This window comes from Mirounga leonina, unplaced genomic scaffold (genome assembly GCF_011800145.1).
Source record: "Mirounga leonina isolate KUSES-001 unplaced genomic scaffold, KU_Mleo_1.0 Mir_53, whole genome shotgun sequence".
Taxonomy (NCBI): domain Eukaryota; kingdom Metazoa; phylum Chordata; class Mammalia; order Carnivora; family Phocidae; genus Mirounga; species Mirounga leonina.
Window position 1 is genome coordinate 21329159 of NW_023270807.1, and position 20488 is coordinate 21349646.

Consider the following 20488-nt stretch of genomic DNA (forward strand, 5'->3'; position numbering starts at 1 on the left):
TTTTTCTAAACATTTTGTTGAAGGCACTGTAATGCCCCACAATTTGAGAAAGTGGTGGGGATTAGAAGAAAAAAATAGAGTGTTTGGTTAGAAACATTGGCATGATGAGTCAGGGTGTGATGGGTAGGGGTGGGGGATGCAAAAAGTTGAGAACTGCAGCTCATGAGACTTCAGGAAGGAGGGCCTGGGGCAAGAAACCTAAAGGATCAGGGCCAGGTTTGTGCCTAGTTGTGGAAGCTGTCCAGAACATTCAAGTGTTTTATTGCACCAAGGGTGGGACTGAGGTGATGGAAATGATCAGTCTCCTTCCATGGGACATCATTCTGAGATGAGGAAGCTTACTGTCTCAGGCTTGACAAGCCCAACAAACGTCTTTGACTCAAGCCTTATTTTCAGCTGGTGGAAATATGAATCTCAAACTAGGAACTGCAGTTTACCTTCATATAAGCACTTAACTTTTTCATAGCTCTTTGCTTTATATATAGCGCCTTTCCCCTGAGACCCTACAAGCTTTACAGACATCATCTGTCACATGTTCCCAGAAGATTGGTTAGCAGTTGCTCTTACAGTCCTCATTTATTTTAAGAAAGCAGAAACATTCTTTTCACAAAACCATGAAAAGAGTGAATTATTTTAGTCTTTTTTCCAGTTATTATGGGATTTTTAAAATAAAAAAGTGCACATACACACACACACATGCACTTCTTTCCTTTAAAATCATAGATTTAAGTAAAACTATATAACAAAGCAGAGTTTCAGCAGAAATCAACCCAAAGGTCTTTAGAAACTTTTTTGATGTGTTAAGATATCAGTGAAAAAAGCTTTTAGAATTCAAACTCATTTTAGTTTGTTTGATAGCAAGTGAAAATAATTTAATTTCACACTTCATTTTATCTCTAGTGGGTAAAAGTGGTCTTTGAAATGAACTTAATGCAGTTACTTGGGAAACTGATGAGTGTCTAAAGGAAACATTCTTTTTTACCAGCTTGTATGATATATGATTCAAAAGAATCAGACAGAAAAGCATGGCTCATTAAATGTTTGATCTTTCTTTCCAGTTTGATAAATGAACCTGTGAAATGATCATAAGCCACTTCCAGAATCTTTAGTCCATACCACCAAAATGAAAGAAAATTTTGACACCTAATAAAAGAGAGTGAAGAGAGTAAAAGGTATTTTCCATAATCTGCAATGAAGGGCTGATACTGAGATACCTAATACATATACCATGATCAGTGTCTACTTTTGGAAAAAAAAAAAAAAGAGTTAAGACTTTTGGGATTTAATTCTTTCCTTCACATATGAAGGTTGGATCATAAAACATATGTTTGAGTGAAAAAAAGCAGAACTTTTCTTCACCAGTTTCTCATGTCTCTGGCTCTGGCAAGAATATAAACTGGCCTGCCTCACATAAAGGACCAGTCACACCACCATGATGCCATGATGTTCCCCAGAGTAAAAACATCCTTCTGAGCTGTCTGCATACAAAATAATAGCTGGGTTCCAAGAGTGGTACATTGTGATCATCCTGAGTCAGCAGTAGCATCTGATTTCATGGCCTAAGTAGATCTTTCATATTTCTATCAGCTATAATACTTCAGAGAGAAATCATGTGAATACTTCCACATATAAATATAACTGGTACCCAAAAGTAGTAATAAGCATGCCCTCCCAAAGGATCAAGAAAATTGGGAATTGAGAAGCTTAGCTCGTTCAGTACTTCTAACGACAAAACAGCTGCCTTCTCTTGACATAGATTCATATGCTTCATATTTATCCCATACAATAAGACAAGGGTTACATTTTAAAAATGAATAAAATAAGACTCAGAGAAGGATCAGATTTTTAACTCAGCCCTGTGAACCCTAAAGTAGTATGCCATTCTTTTAAGTACATAGTCTTCCCCTTTGTTAAAAATTGGTTGGGGCTTTGTTTTGAGTCTTTGTTTTGAGTCTCTGCTTTCCACCTTTGGAAGACTGGAGGAAAACCATCCATCTCAGATCTGTCAGTGATACACACATGGTGTCTGGAAGAACAGTGTTATAGCTACTGCTATAACAAGGTCGGACTTTCCTCAGTAAGCAGGAACCTAAGGATTCAACACTCCTTGCCAGCCATGAAAGGGCGGGTGGTTTCCTCAGTTTCTATTCCACTCAAATTGAAACTTGTCACACTACAGAGAAATTAGCATGCATTTTTAAGGAGCTGGGATATGTCACTTCCCTATCAAAGTATTTTGCCTCTACTTTCAAATTTTGATCATCTCTTGCGACACAACTATGGGCTCTGGGTTGTCATATGCTTTTGTTTCTCTTTTGGTTTTCCTCTCTCACACATGCGTTCTCGCCAGGTGTGACAAAGTTGAATTCTCAGCAGCACAGAACATGGTGACTGCTCATGCCTTATAGCGACTAAACTTCTCTTTTCTTCCCATTGTGTTCTCCACTTATGATGCAAAACCAACCCTGCTGTTATTTTTTAATATGTCTTTAAGAAATATGGGTCAGCAATAAGTTAAACGCACAATGGAAAGACCAATGGGAAAGACAGAGTTAACTCTAATGGATGGTGAGAATAAGAAGAATCTCATATTCTTCATGGCCCTAAATCAATATTACCATGAAAATATTTACCCCTCAGATCATTAGTTAAACCAGAATTAGAGTCTAGAATCAGAAATATAACAAACAACAAAAAGTGGCATATATTCCTGACATTGGCATTTGTTTGGCAAGATTGGTGATCCATAGTTACTGTTCTGAATTAGGGAAAATCAAAAACAGAAATACAGATGTAGCCAAACGCTTCTATATCCCTTTTCATTAAGGGCAATCTAAAAAATGGTAAAGTACATCTTTCACCAGATAATGAAGCAAGACTAACTAACTCCTGTTTGTCTCTGCTTACTTTAAATCATTGATTTCAAAACTCTTTTTCATGTATGTTTTTGAGTTACGATGCTAAAATTTGGATAAGCAAATTATGTTTACCATGTGTCTCTCATTGAAATACATACATACTATAAATTAAAGAAAACTGCCATTAAAACCCAGTTTTCAAACATTGTGTATATATAATGGACATGGTAAAACAGCATATTCAAGGTTTTCCATTTATTACTGAATATATTCCATAATCAACATCTATTTATAAAGGAAAATTATTTTCTCTCTACGAATCATTATACAAGACTAAATTAGGCTACGAGAGCGGTACTGATCAGAGAAAAAAATATAATCTAGATATCAAAAAAAGACATAAATATTTTAAAAGATATCAGAATCATGATTCTTCATTTCCAGCAGAACAAAAGGATCTATACATTCTAATCATTTTGCTCAAAATACAAGGTTTTTAGAAAAGCAATTCACCCAATTAAGCTCTGCTTATAGGGAAAAAAACAAAACAAAACCAAAAACACAATGAACAATTAAAAACGTGTTTCATTGCCAGAGGATTTTTTTTTTTTTTTCAAATTTTTTAGGAAAGAATTACCCCAATGTGTTGCTCCCAAAACACAATTCAGGTAGTCCAAGATCTCTTTAGGGTTGAAACAATAACAACTCACAGTCAGCTTTGATGCTGGAAGGTGGGAAGGTGAGATGGAAGAAAGGAGTAACTTCACACTGATTTTTTGTAAAATAATAAATGAATGAAATTTGGAAACTGCATGCTTGACTGGCCTCAGGGTCCTTTTGCTGCACCCTGCCTCCAACCACAAGCCTGAGCACGAGCTGGCACTTAAAAAGGGCAGTGAGGGAGGTAGATACGAAGATTCCATGATGGGGAATATGGACTAAGGGAGAGAAAATGGGAGGAGAACCTATCAAAATACATTAGTGAAAGACATAGCACGCAAGGGAAAGGGATGTTCATTATTAAATTCAAAATAAAGAGATTAAATTTGGCTAAATTTAATTACATGTTGAAGTGAATCACTGCCAGAGGAAAAGTTACCTTCTCAATTTATGAGTGTGTCAAATTAACTATAATCATGTAAGGGGCTGAAAGAAATGCTGAAGTAGTTAGATTTAGAAAACAAAAAATATGTTTAAAATGCTGTTACATTTTGTAGGCCAGATCACAGTTTAATTCCAGACAGAAAATACAAAAACCCAAAGGCAATTCCCAACAGATCCAACATAAAGTTCAATTTTGTCCCATAACAATCATTATTAATAGCGTTTTTTTAATTTGGAAATTCTAAAAATACATTTATTTTTTTCAGTTTGGAATTTGTACAAAATTCATATAATTTGTGAGAGCCATAGTATATTAGAGCTGGCTCTGGAAATAAATCATCGTTAGATTCATGGGCAAAATTCTTGAACTTTCAAAGGCTGGGTTTCCTCATGTACAAAATAGGATAATCATGAAGATAAAGTAGACATTCCATTTAAAGAGCTAGCAAAATGCCTGGCATTTAGTAAGCTCTCAGTAAATGTTAAGTTTCCATTAGTTATTAATATTATTGCAATTGACCATCACAGCAAACACATGGCTCGAATACTTATTTAGAATAAACTAAAGATGTATCTAGGAAGTAAAAGTTAGATTAATCATAAAGAACTAAAAAATATGAAATATTAGCATGGAAGAATAATTGATGTTGGTAAAAAAAAAAAAAACACTGCAAAAATCAGGGTATCAAAAAAGCAGAGTCTTTACATAGACAGAAAGTAAATTTTGATAAATAGAGTGAGTTGGAAAATACATGAAGTATTTATGAAAACTGTACATGACTAATAAGAGAATTAGTAAGGTCTTGGGTTGAACAAAGTACAAATTTATCAGTGCTCCAATATTTATGTTTAGTTACTCTAGCCATGAAAGGCATATTGATGATTTTGCTCATTTCTATGCAGTGGGAAAATAGCAAAAATCTACAGCATACAGGAAAGATTTATGTTCTCTGATGTGCTTTAAGACATTACACGAGTTAGAAAACCCATAGGTCACAGCCTACATGGGTTTGGAAAATTAACAATACTGATTTTAAGCCCCAAGGAAAATCTATGTCATATTTATTTTCAGTAGACATCTAGTCATTTTTACCATAAAGATACAGGAATTCTTCTCAATGGAAACTTTCTGAATCATTCACATAAAATGATCAATGCAGTTGTTTCTTTTAGCCATCTTATAAATCTCTCCATGGCTTCATACAAAGAATGATTTTTAGAAACTAATACATTGCCATAGATTAATTTATGTTTTAATATTTTTGAAATTTTATAGAAATTCTATAGAACTATGATAGAAACAGAAGCCACTTTAAAGAAAATATTCTAGAAAAATTTAGATTAAGTTTTATGTTTTATTATAATACTGAAAATGTTACTGTGGCCCTTAAAGTAAAAGAAAGTATAATCCTTCTAAATTCTGTCACAAAAGTACTCTAGAAACTAATGATTATAGATTATCAACTATGAACTTATATCTGATTCCTCCCATGACTCCTTGAGAATGTGTTTATGATTATTTTCCCTACACACACACACACACACACACACACATTCACACACACACACATGCACTTACCCCAAAAGAAAGTTCATGAGATGTCTAACATTTCTTGCTTCTTTTACCAGTTTCTCCATCTCTGATTTTATATATATTGAGTTTTGGTTTGAATGTAACTATTTAATACCAAGCTCCTTTAAGATGGTACATTTCTATTCACTGCACCCTCTCTGAATATAATATTTATATATGTATAAAGCTTAAAGTATAAATGTATGCTCATAAATTACAATTACCTGATAAATTGTCTCATGCAATAGAATGATGCCTAGAGAAAATGGCAAATACATGGCAAATTCTTCCGGTCACATCTAGCTCATTCCCTCACAGTACAAATAATTCCACAGCCATCAACTTTCATTTATTAGGCACTTTTTTCCTTGTACCTAAATCTGCCTTTTTTTATCTTCCCACATTGATTTCATTTCTGGACTGTGGGGTAGAAGTTCAATATTACTTATTTATTTATTTAAGTATTTGAAGTTAACTATTCTTCAACGATCTTCCTAATTTATTCTTAAATATTCATCTAGAAGTCAAGCAAGTATGCTCTAATTATTACCCTTAACATTAAACAGTACATAAAGAACTTCTTCATTTATACTAATATTTACCTAGAACAAATCATAGGGGTATACGTTCCTTCTTATTTTCAGAACACTTAGCAAGATACGTGATTCTTGCAGTTTCTTGGATGTGGAGACTCATTTATTTATTTGAAACCAACTGTCATCATCATAAATTCAGCAAAAGGGAGCCATATGGTTTTATGAACAAAAATGACTTAATTGCTTTATAAGATAAAGTTCAGATAAGGGAAGAGGATGTTATCAAATCTCAAAATGTTTAAAAGATCCTCTGATAAGTGGACATAATTCAGCTTTTTGAACTTAGATAAATAATGGGGAACTGCAGTCAAAACAGCCGGACAAAAAGAAAAATATCACCCTTGATCTCTGAATTTCTTCTGCTACTTATTAGCACTATGTCAGCTGATATTCAGATTAACTAACCACATAGATCATCTGACCCTTGGCACAGATAAATAGCCATCTGACAACACAGGGGCTTAATTTGGAGATTTTTCCTCTGAGGTAAAAATGACTATCTTAGGAATCCTAAGGGTAACACAACAAACTTATTTAACCAAATACTTCCATTTAAAAATAGCAGATTCCAGGACACGAAATATAAGCAGATATTACATTAAGAACTCTTCATCTGTCTCACATAAACATGCTCGCATTCGATAAAGGTAAACGAATCTCAAGTTAGTAGCTTGTACGTTTGTTTAATATATAGTGACATGAGGACTGGGATATATTTTTCTAATTAGGAATATATATTCTGGATGGAACTAGAGGGTATTACGCTAAGTGAAATAAGTCAATCAGAGAAAGACAATTATCATATGATCTCACTCATATGTGGAATTTAAGAAACAAAACAGAGGATCATAGGGGAAGAGAGGAAAAAATAAAACAAGACGAAATCAGAGAGGGAAACAAACCGTAAGAGACTCTTAACTATAGGAGACAAACTAAAGGTTGCTGGAGGGGAGGAGGATGGGGGAGGATGGGATTACTGGGTGATGGACATTAAGGAGGGCATGTGATGTAATGAGCACTGGGTATTGTATAAGACTGATGAATCACTGACCTCTACCTCTGAAACTAATAATACATTATATGTTAATTAATTGAATTTAAACTTAAAAAATTAAAAAATAAAAAGTTTGAAAAGCAAAAAAAAAGGAATATATATTCTGTAATTCAAAAGGTGTCATGGAATTTTTTAAAAATCCAATTTTTTAACACAGCATATTTAAAAGAAAATGCAGGATACTGCAATTTGGAAGACAATTTTTATCGGTATGTTAAATTATTCTGCACCTAGTAAGGAAAATTAGCAATTAGCACACATCTCGAGGCTGCAGAAAAATGACTAATTCCATTCCTTATTATTAATGTAGATGGAGCAGCTATCAATTTCCAGCAGTGAACAACAGCAACAAAACCCCCCACAAGTTGGAACCCTGGGTACTAAAAGTTCAAAAATACCCATTTTCAATCTAGTAGTACTGATAACTAAAGTCAATGTGGTTTTTTTAAGTTGCACAATAACGTTGATGAAAATAATAGATTAAATTGTGCTTTTAGAAAATCTCTGATATGTGTAATTTCTAAAAATAGAACAGAGAAAACACTTGTGTACTAACAAGCAGAAAAAAAATGCTCTAATTTTGCCCCTTTACAATGTCTGGGAAATACAGCTGCTAACCAGCATGGGTTGTAATCTGAGAAGAGGCAACTGTTACAATGGTTTGCTTCCTTGACTTTCCAGGAAGATCTTCTCTGATGTTCTTCCAATGAATTCATATCTTCCATCTTCCAATTATTTTATAGAAAATGGCATTTATATAGTGGGGATTTTATGCAATGTGCTATAAATATCAGCATAACATATTTAGAAAAGACTCTTTAGCAAAGACTACCAATATTTCTTTAGCCACGTGTTCTACAAACATTAAAATACTGCTTGTAATTCTACATTCTTTTTAAGAACCCATCTTGATGCTAATAGGCTCATAAAGCCAAATACTAGTAATTTATACTGAAGCATCTTCAGGTTGGAAATTTTTTCTTTTTTCTTTTTTTTTTAAAGACTTGTTTATTTATTTTAGAGAGAGAGAGCGTGCACGAGCCAGGGGGAGGAGAGAGAATCTCAAGCATACTCAGTGCCAAGTGCAAAGCCGGAGGCAGGACTCGATCTCAGGACCCTGAGATCATGACCTGAACTGAAACCAAGAGTCGAATGCTTAACCAACTGAGCCACCCAGGCACCCTTGGAAATGTTTTCTGATGGTAATATAGGCCAGCCTTTAATCAGTTATCCCTATATGTATAAGCCTATCAAGTGACAAAAAGCTTGTTTCCCTTATTTTCATTGAGGCAATTAGTTATTCCCTAAATATCTATATTTTCTAAGAATAAGATGATTGGGACTCAAGAAAGCTACTATATTAAGTACTAATAATTTGATAATCTCTGGTACCTATGAATATCTAACCAATACAAGCAATCAATTAGTCATGATGCATATCTCTGAGCGTTCACCTCTATTGACTTCATACCCCAGACTGGAATATATTTAAAAGTTTCCTACCAATAATCACTTTATCAGCCAAAGTTATTAGATATGAGCAGCATAATAACATAGCTGTCTATACACTATGCTGCTAACTCAAAGCTTAAGAACATATCAATAATCTTACCTTTTTCCAGTGGACTGTCATTATCTAAAACTCCCTTAAATCATCCAATCATCTGTACAACCTCCTTAGTAAAAACAAACAAACAAAATCTATCCTAAGTTAAATGGAGTGCCCCCTGGAGGAAGTGCAAAGTCTCTGTGCATTCTCTCATCCTGATACTCAGCATAAGGACTTTTTATTGCTGTCTTACCATATGCCAGGTACCATCACCTAATACAGCATCACACTGTCCTTGGAAGCAATTACTATTACACATTTCATTAATGCTATGGCTAAAATATGAGCTACTTTGTCAGAGCCAAGATTTGAATCTAGTTTTCCTAATGATTTCTTCTTAGAATTTATATTTCCAGAATGGAGCTATTTGTTCTCTTTATTTACCCTCCTTATTTAAATTAAATATCAAAAAAGATAAGAATCAAAACTTTAAATTCTCTTATCTGTAGCAATAACTATAAATTTCTTTATCTTATATTTAAGCATCAATTACAATGGAATTTAAATTGAGAGTTTAATACCTCTGAAATCTGTTTTCTTGATTTGGCTACAAAATTTAGTGAAACTTTGAAATCTCTATCTATAAATCTGCATTTTTACCTTGATACACTTGGAGATTATGCCACAACTTCATTAGAAGAAAAATGGATATTAGCATCTTATTTAAAAAAAGAACTTTATAATGTTTCTTGGACATTAAACAATACTCTGACAAAACAACATTTTGATGACTTGAATACAAATGAATCAGAAACATACGGATTGAATTTCCTTTGACGTATAAGTGGGTTTGAATAGAAAGGGAAAAAAGTCATTGGCAAAATTCATTCTGAGTATTGCCAAACCTAAAATGTCTGAAAACATAGGATCTTTTAAAAGACATCCTAATGAACCCAAAAATACTCTCTTTGTTTTTCCATCTCTAAATTATTCTATAAACCCAAGTTTGAAAAAAGAATTAATTTACTTGGAAGGTTTAAACTACATAAAGCATCAAACAGTGGGAAATTATAGTGTTTGGAGGGAAATTCTAAGTCTTAAAATCTCAGTTAAATTGCTATCTGTGTAATAAACTGTGTACGTATATATGTACAAAGGATAATGATACCATAGATTTATCAACAATCTTAATAAAGACCTAATAAGTTAGACAATTAATGTATTTTTTTATAATTTGGTGAGCTGAAAATCTTACAATAAATTATAAACCAGACCTAAGCCTACTCATTTGCTATTTATTTATTTATTTATTTTTAAAGATTTTATTTCTTGACAGAGAGAGAGACAACGAGAGAGGGAACTCAAGCAGGGGGAGTGGGAGAGGGAGAAGCAGGCTTCCCACTGAGCAGGGACCCCGATGCGGGGCTTGATCCCAGGACCCTGGGATCATGACCTGAGCCGAAGGCAGACGCTTAATGACTGAGCCACCCAGGCACCCCTCATTTGCTATTTAAAAAAGAGTACCTATCTTATCACAGAGACTTAGTAACCACCATGAGAGAATGCTTGAGAACTTTGAAACTGATTTTGCACAAGTGGATCCAACCACTTGTCTGGAATCTCTAGATTTGACCATTAAGAAGCAGCAGTGTTTCTTTTTTGTTAGCCTGCTCATATGTTTACTTTATTTTGCTGAAACAAACATGTGGAGTTTGGAGAATTATTCTGTATGAAAAAGAATCAATAAAATATCCTTAAAGTCTCCTGCCAAATCCACAGCAGTTCATTTGTCAAATTTCTAAAAAGAGTATTTCATAAACTGACATAGTTTTCACAGTTCCTCTGAGGAATCATAATGCTACCTTTGATTTCAGCAATCTTTTGATTTCCAAACTATATACTTCAGCCTCTTTCCTTTTTTTTTTTTTTTTTTTTTGCAGGAGCAGGACAATCAAAATTTAATAATATACATCATTGATTTTCTCCTCACCTTATAACTGAAACCGTTTTAACTACTGTACTGAGAGATGGGTACAAAATTCTGCCCCTGAGTTACACCAAACTGATTTGGTTAATAATCACCCAAAAGTTACACTTTGGAATGTCTTCTTAGGAGTAAGGTGGCAGGTGGCAGGTGGCGTATAAAAGTCTTTTAAGTCAAAAACTCATTCAGTGATCATTCAAGACATGTTTCTAATACCTACCCACAACCTTCATTGTACCAAGCACAGAGGGTGCAACTGTGAAGGAGCAATACACATCCTATGACCTCATGAAACTGATATTCATTCAAACATGTAATCACTATGGTGTTGCTGTGATTGATTAAAGCAGCAGGCCTGGTTCTTTTATGACGTGTGATCAAGCAACAAGAACATATTATACATATGTGAGATTTCATTTTCCCTCCATGATTTGCCTCCAAATCACTTTCCTAATAGCGTCTGCAGTCATATTTTAGACATAAATATTGTCCTAGCCAACTCTGAACTATTGACTTTTTCCAGACTATACAATGCCATTTTGCCATTCTCTGCATTTACTCACAGTGTTTCGTCATTCAGGAATGAATTCTCTCTTCCTGTTCTCACCACCACTCCACATATTCTCACAACTCCCTCTCTTCTCACCTCCATTTCTTTGAACCTTATTCAACTGACCTGGCTTGCAAGTTACCTGAACCACAGAACTTTTGGCTCTGTCCTATCTGGAATTAATCCTTTCTCTTCCATTTTCCTGGAGTGTCTTGATGATATCACTGTTTTTAGCATTTAGGGCACTTGACTTTTTCTAAAATTAGCTACCTATGTCTGTCTCCCAGATTATATTGCCCTTTAACATGTTGTCTTCCCTGTATAGGTACTCAATAATTTTATGTTGAACAAGTGAATAAGTAGATAATCCACAAATGAATTTGAAAGCAAACTTTCCTGAGTATCATCCAGTCATGACTACCAATTACTTTTGCTGAGAAGTAAATGTACGCAGAATCCATTATTGCAAATTAAAGATAGTTTGTCTGCTCTGTTTGTAGCAATATCGCAGTATCATGTTGAGAACATCAGCAGTAGTAATGAATGAAGCAATAATAAGCTGAAGCACCTGGTTATCCATATTAATAGAGATATGTCACAAGTAGACTCTCCGTGAGGTTGCAGTTAATAAAACTAAGGTGCCAGGAGGGTCACTTTATTTCTCAAGACCAAATATGCTCCAGCTCTGGTGAAAATCTGTTTTAAGTATTGCTTAAATGCACAAAGCCAGCTTGCCTAGCACATTTAAACATTTTCATATTTTCATATTATACAATATTAAAGAGATAAAGAAAAGTAACAAAGGCTATAGGTAACCTAACTCTTAAATAAAAGATTGGGAAGCCTTTGAAAAAAGTGAAATATTTATTTTAGATTCAAAAGCAAACACAAAGCCCCCCATATATAATACCACAATAATTTAAAGTAAAATTAATATATATAAGAGAAATAAATCGAGGAGGGGGGAACTCCAAAATATAAAATATTCTTGGGAAGAGACCTTCTCTTCCCAAGAACTAGTCAACTATAAATTAAAAGCAAGACAGAAGCCAAATTATATGGATAGTAAAGCAAAGAGAACCAGTACAGAAGAAGGAGTGGAAAAAAAACAGAAGAGAGAAATTTCAGAATTTTCAAGTGGGGTGTGAGTGGGTAGGGAATGAAAAGGCTGATCATATATCATAGATCTCTTGAGTTGTTTAGACATTTCAAGCATCTCCCCAAGGAGAAGACTGGGAGAAACACATACCACTAATTTAATTTTTCTTCTTTGGGCCACATACCAGGGAAGAAACGACGGCTCACCCCCACAGTGCTGATTTCCCAGTCACATTTCTGACCATAAATGTACAGTAGTTTAACATTGTAAGAATTCCTGCAAGATTATTTAAGTATGGGCTTTTCTCCATCTACATTTATAATGCTTGAACTCTGAAAATCCTAAATGGTAATCTCAAAGCCATAATTGGAAAATAGCCTATAATTCAAAGTATTTGAATTGTTCATTAAAAATATTAAAATTCAGCATTGTAATTAAAATCTATGGAAAAGTCTAGATTTAGTGGGAAAATGTCTGAAACTGGTCAACAGCATTAAGAACTTTTTCTAGATCAAGATCTGAAGCGTGAAACTTTCACTAGATGAACTCTGTAATAAATTTAATTTGTATCTGTCAGCCTCATTTCATATATGCAATCCTTGGAGTACCAACATTGGTTATAATATTATTCTTAGGCTGTAAATCTGGTTATATAGGTAAAACAATGTCACTCTGAAGTCCTATTGCTTATAGCAATAAATGCCCTTGCAAGAGATCCAAGTCAGACCTAACTTTTACTTTACTCTGTATTTTTTAAGCGAGACTTTAGTGTAATATAGCAGAGGACTGAGTAGGGCAAACTCTAGGGCTAAGGTGTCTATTGCCTGAGCCTGCAGAAAACTAAAGGCAGTAAAGCTTAAATAAGGCACACCCTCTAATTAATCATCCCTTTATAAACTACCCTCCCTGTGCCTGGCCCTCACATTCGCAGGGTGTGATGCAAGAGCACAACGTAAGCCCACTTGGTCTACATCTAAATATGTAAAAAGTACTAATAAATCATTAAATAAATTATGTTCTATCCTCTTATCATGACAAATGTAATTTTACATGACTTGAAAGCCCAGATTTGGATTTAAAATTTTTGGACTCTGGGCGCCTGGGTAGCTCAGATGGTTGAGCGTCTGCCTTCGGCTCAGGTCATGATCTCAGGGTCCTGGGATCAAGTCCCACATCGGGCTCCCTGCTCCTTGGGAGCCTGTTTCTCCCTCTGCCTTTCTCTCTCTCTCTGTCTCTCATGAATAAAAAAAAATAAAAATAATAAAAATCTTTAATAAATAAATAAATAAATAAATAAATAAATAAATAAATAAAATAAAATTTTTGGACTCTTTGAGTGATCAAAGGATGACAAGATTCTGAATAAATTGGTCTGGGCTTCCCTGGCCTCCTGCTAGAATGTGCAAAGGCCCCTTTTACCGCAGTCTTGGTCAGTTCTGTTGCATTTGTCTGAAAGGGCCTGCCCCTGACTTTTTCCCCTAATCACACCTTCCTGATCTTTAAGACTGTAGTTTAGACTCACTCACTGATCTATACTTGTAAATCCATTGGGCTCTTCTCAGTATGCAGTATCACCCGTTCACTAATATACCTATGTGCTCACTACCTGAGCCTCACTCAACTGCAAGCCTCACGAGGTCACTTCTGCACTTGCTTACCGTTTTATCTCCAGCATCTAGCCAAGCATACCACACACTGGTGCTCAATGAATACTTGGGAGCCCAATAATTTCTGGAGCTTCTTCAAAATGAAGATTTCCTACAGACCCTCCCACCCAACAGGCGTTTCTGGAGCTGTTGTCTTTGACCAAATATTGGAATATGTTAAGACCTAACGATGTTTACTTTCTGCAGTACTTTGTGCCTCTTTTGTTCTATCTCCATCTTCCCTTCTCCCTTTGTATTATTAATAGCCCCTCTGCCTGTTTCCCTAACACCACTGTATACATAATATATATATACATATATATATCTTTGTTATTTTTAGTCATTTTGAGATATCTTTTACAAATAATAATATTTATTTCAATGTACAGCTTATAAATTCTTACAAACTATATAGTTGTATAACTACCATAATCAAGACATAGATCCATAGCACTTTGTATATAGCTGTCTTTTGGAATTATTATATTACAGTAGTGCTACTTGTTTGTGTACACATCTTCAATACTAGATTAAAAACTTCTTGAGATCCAGAAACAATATCTAATTCTTCTTTACCACTCCATCCCCACTACAGAGCCTCAAAATAAACGTGTGTTGGGAAAATACGTTTACAAATCAATTAACTAATTAATATATTGCACTATCCTACGGCAGGTGCTACCTTGCACATCATAAGTATAAAACATTCTATTCTATCTTGGTTAAATTATATAGAAAGCTGTAACTCTTAATGTGTCAAAACTAACGCCCCAAAAGAAATATTTGAAATTCATTGCTTACCATCTCCTGTTTCTGCACAGAGTTGTAAACCCAAATTATTCTGTGGATTAATTACCCAATGATTGCTGGTCACAGTGATATCAAAGACAAGCCAACCCACATCTAAAGCTTGGGCTTTCCTTGTGTCTAACAGGAACAGATCTGCATCCCTAAGGAGAAACAGAACAACAACAAAAAAGTTAAAAGTGTGAACAAAGATCATCATTTCCTATCCTTAAGTGAAAACATTCCAAAAGCACTCTTTAAAATAACAAAAGTTAAAAAAATAACAAAAGTTAATTAAAGAACAAGGGGAACAAGGGACTCAAGTGATGAGTAATAAGATACAGAGCCTTTTATTGTTGGCCTCCAACGCAAATCTGGTGCAGATTAGTAATAGCTGAAAGTAATTTCCATTTTCCTGCTCTTCGCTGGCCTTTACGAACTGACTTAGTGGTCTGGATTTGGGCTCTGATAATCAGCGTTCCCGGAAACCCCTGTCAGTAAGTAGCCTTCCCTGGCAAGTACACTAGCAAGGGTTAAACTGGGTAGAATTGGAAGGGAAAGTAGCTACTCTAATTTGGATGAATGTGGATTGTCGAAGGAACGAAGGAACGGAGCAGGGATGGGCAGGATGTGATGCAAGCATCTGCTTTAGAGATAGTTGTCCCTTATTTTTCATTTTCATTATACTTGGGTTTTTTTTCCATTATATAATATATATTTTTATTTTTTATTTCATTTTCCATTTTGATTATATAATTATTTTATGGATACCAAAGGCCAAGAGAGGCTCTCAGACTGCACCATTGGATTAAAGGATGAATCCCATGAATGGAGCAGCAGATGCTCCCTGACTTGCTTTAACATCTTCTGCATGCATGAGACCCCTGGGGACAATAATGGCTATGATTATGAAAGTGTATGTTTTGGAATACTCTCCACAGTGTCACTGTGATTAACATTTACCAATCTTAACTTTAGCAATTAAATTTCCAAATGTATGAACATTTGTTGAATTATAGTGAACTGCTTTTTATTTATTATTTCCTTACTACAGGCAGCCTCTGATCTAAAAGTTACGTATGTCGGACATTTCATCCTTACAACAGCTCTTTTTCAAAGTAGCATAGAAATATACTATTATGCATTTTTATGACATTTGATCCTGGGCTGAATCTGGGTAAGAACATATTATTTATATGAGGAAAGGCAAAGCTATGTCATAATCAGCCATGTTAAATACCGTTCTGCATTTGCCATCTAGTTGCATCACACAAGTCACTTCAAAGGTGGCTTACAAAATGTAAAAAGCAAATTTTGAGTAAAACCCAATTATGTATATATATTATTTCTTAAGAAAAACACTCTATTATCATTGAAGATTTTAATTATTTTTAACAGAAGTGAAGATTCTCAATGTTTTAGAAGCTGCATCTTCATTTTTTTTATTTCAACTTGATTTATTTCATTTTTTCACTAACCTAGAGAAGTTAAAATAAAATAAAATTCATTCTTTCACTAACCTAGAGAAGTTAAAATTTCAACTTGATTTATTTCATTAAAATAAAAGTTAAAATTATGATTATTTAAATCATCCAGCTACTCTAGTCCCAAGGATGCAACTTTCATTCTCTTTCACAATTTAATCATAATGTTTACCAAAAGGAGGGGTACAGACATCTTTTCATATCTAATACGGGACTCAGTTTGAGATACCGAAGACATATGGCAAACATATACTACAATGCAATGAAAATATTCCACTAGTTCTCACTTGGATTTTAAGGACCCATTATATTCATAGTGTGATGGGATATCAATCCAATTCTCCCTCTTCTTCCTAACTTGGAAAACTCATCAAGTAAACAGAATCTGAGAAAATACAAATTATCCTTAAATTCTTGAGATATTTGGTGAGTATCTTTGAAGCTATACTACTGGAATAATTTAATCACATTATCGACTTCTGAAACAGAAGGAGTCACCCTGTAGCTTGGGAAATACTCAAGTCCTACCCTGCTGTCAAGCCTGCTTTCAATTTGAAATATGGCATAAATGCTCTAGTAAGTTCTGCAGAGTTTATAATGCCACTACCTTGGCATGAAATAAACAAACATTTGAAGAACAAAAAAGAACAAAGAGGTAAAATTTGAGAACAATTTCCACTAAGTAACAAATGTCTTTAGGTAGTTATCCAGGTAATATTTTCTATTATTTTTAAATTATGCTATTTTTCCAGAAAAATATCCCCAAACTATCCACATTCAAATACCCAAATTTTCAAGCATGTCTGTGAAGAAAATGGTTTCAATTTTAATGGCTATATTTAGAAAAAGCATCAGCCAGAGGATTCAAGCAAGCCCTAAATATCTGAATTTCAGAGATGCAACTTTCAATTCATTGGAAGGTAAATCAAGGCAGATGGTAGGGTTTGAAAAATCCATATATTTCTAGTTACCCCTCTGAAAAATTTTGAAGTTTCAATTGCTGGCATAAGCTCCATGGGTTCCTATTCCTGAGCAAAGCTATTTTATTTTTGACTGATAATTGCTATTCTTTAATTTTTCCTCTCTCCTTTTCTAGAAGCTCTTCTGCATTACCTACAGACAACAGAATACACTTTGGAAGAATCAAGTCTATTATTAATCAACACAATGGTAACAATTCTGCAACTTTCACTCATGTAATACCTTTCATAGCAGTCTCTTAAAAATAAATCCCTACCCGTTCTGTAGAAAATTAGATGCGATTTCTTTTGAAGTACAAAATCACTCCGCTAAAAATGGAACTTAAATCACTGGAAATAGTAGAAATACTATGTCCTACAAACAGTATAAAATAAACCTGTTAATGTTGCCCCATCTTACTATTTTTACCTGACATTTTTATTGAAATTCTTGAAATATCTAATAAAAGTTATTTTAAAATATTAATTCATTTAAAAGGAATGCAGTAGAGAGAAAATATATATGCAGAAAAATATATTTGTAGCAGAAATAAATCCATAATAAAATTTCTGTATATTGTTTATAATCATAATAATGAAACTAAAATTAAAATCTGCATTCCAGCAAAGGCAATAAAGTCCATTTACATGGATGTGTATAAGCAAATATTTCACAATGGTATTGTGTTAGCTTTCTAAGGCTGCCATAACAAAGTACCATAGACTGGGTGGCTTAAACAACAGAAATTTATTGTCTCAGTTCTGGAGGATGGAAGTCCAAATCAAGGTGTTGGTAGGGCTGGTTCCTTTGAGAGCTATGAGGGAAGTATCTGTTCTAGGCCTGTCTCCTTCTCTTGTAGTTGGTCATCTTTTCCTTGTGTCTTTCATATAATCTTCCCTCTGTGTGTGTCTCTGTGTCCAAATTTCCCTTTTTATAAGGACACCCTAATTGCCTCATTTTAATTTAATTATCTCTTTAGAGACCCTATCTCCAAATAAGGTCACATGCTGAGATCCTGGAGGCTCAGACTTCAATATATGGATTGGGGGAGAGAGGGGAGTACAATTCAACCCATAACACTATTTTAAAATATTTTTTTACAGGCAGAAATTATCCTGGATGTGAATGTTCTGTGTTTATTTACATTATAGCAATTATCAACATTGAAATGTTTTCAAAAACAAATATGTGAAAGTAAACTTATATAGATTAAAATAATTCATAATCACTAAAATTTGTATCTTTCTTTTTCAGAAAGAATTTGAATATTTGTCTAGACTATGATATAAATCAGCATAATAATTTCTTATGCAGCTAAATGAAATCATCATGCAGTTGTTAAATACAGTTATATTTAATAGATAAAAGATTTGTAGCATACATATACACTTCTTGCATGTGAAATATATAAATATATTAAAAATAGTTACTCAAAGGTAAATAATATGTATATAGATAGATACATACATACACACATTTAGAGTTTGGTACAAACACATTTGCACAGATCTTACTTTAATCATGACCAGAGAGGCTTAAACATGTCTAGTCATGGGAAATTGGTGGACTGTAGATACTGATTTGGAAAGGTGCTTTACATTTTACTGGGAGAGGAAAGAGTTTTGTATACGTGCCTTAGGAGTCTGAAAATACTAGAAGGGTAGGAAGCATGGGTATTTCACTAAGGACTAAACAGCAGGAGCCAAAATTCAACAAACTTTGAATTGTCATCATACTTACAACTCAAAAATATAGATTGATGGAATGAGAAAATTGAAGTTACATATTTAAGAATGTGACAGCAGGAGAGCTAAAATTTATCTTACCACCTTTATGTAAATATCAATGTAATGTAATGATAAAAAGGATTTGGGGATCAGACAGAGCTTGAATAATTAAGGAAGTCCTCAGTCTCAGTTTCCATAATGTTTAAAATATAGTATGGTAACCCCTGCCTTAAAAGATTTTGTAAAGACCAAATGTAATATAATCTGAGTATCTATCTAAATGAGAAGCAAATTATAGGTGAATTTTTACATGATGTGTCATAACACAGATGGCTCTAAATTGCTTAATTTTGACCTGTGAAGTTTGGGAAAGTATTATTTGGGGAGGCATATTATGATCAAACAACCTGAGTCAAGGTTATTTGGGGATGCTTAGAGATGTTAGCAATAGAATTGGTTACAACTAAAGGAGAAAGGAGAGGAACCATAAGGGAAGGAGCAGAATGAGAGTGAGTGCAGGGAGGAAAGGATAAGGAGGGGGTGGAGAAAAAGAAGACACACAAGGAAATTCAGTAACTCTTCCTGGGTGTGTTGTTTTGAAAAATCCCATAATTGGCTGTCTTTGTAAGTCACTCTCTTAAAAATCACTTATATAAGCATAGAGTCAAAAGTCGCATTGTGGATATAACATTTATCCATCTAGAAAAGTTTAAAAACAAACAACAATAACAGAAAAAATGTGTACATACTGGTGCTTTTGATAACACGGTATTTCCAATAACAGTATCATACGCAGATTGAAAAAATGCTATTTTTCAGACAAAGATGAACCTGAAGATGATGTGGTTTGTAGTATTGTGATATATGACTCAAAATACAGCAATAGACATGATGTCAAACATGCATGTAAAAAGCTTGAAAGTTTCACATATGTATTTTGACAGTAAAACAAGGAATATCACTATATAAATATTCTATATGACATGATTAAAATATATACACATAATTATATGAGTAAATTTTTTGTATTATTTGTGTTCATTATATAGCCGTGTTTATAAAAAAAGATCCATTATATAAATACTCAATTTCTCCCTCTAATTTTTTGGATCTTTTACTTGGGTAAGGCAGATATCATTTTTATATGATCATATCATGATTATATGTTCTCCATATAATCAGGCATATACAGTATGCAAGCATGCCCAGTATGCATGCAGTTTTGAAGGTTAACTTTCTCTACTGTGTAAATAGCTGACTAAAGGGTGTGTTCTCATTTTAAAACTAAATAAAAACTATGACGAAAAATGTCCGATGTGAAATTAGCTAGTCTGGGATTCTACCTCTGAAGGTGACTAAAATTGATCAAAGAATACTAAAACTAAGTGGGATATAAATTACTTAACCAAACTGTTATTTTATTGATGAGAAAATTTAAAGAGAGATCAAATTATTTCTTATGGTTACTGAGCTAATTGGGAGACCATATCTCAGTTCTCCATATTTCATTTTCAGAAC

At 33.9% G+C, this 20488-nt stretch overlaps 1 protein-coding gene across 1 annotated transcript in view; it reads right to left on the reverse strand.

The window, feature by feature from the left end:
- BMP5 (bone morphogenetic protein 5) overlaps nucleotides 1-20488 on the reverse strand; it is a 115175-nt gene that overhangs the window by 24324 nt on the left and 70363 nt on the right. The window contains exon 3 of the mRNA XM_034991577.1: nucleotides 14815-14963. Coding sequence (XP_034847468.1) covers nucleotides 14815-14963 — 149 coding nt within the window. The remainder of the gene's footprint in view (nucleotides 1-14814; nucleotides 14964-20488) is intronic.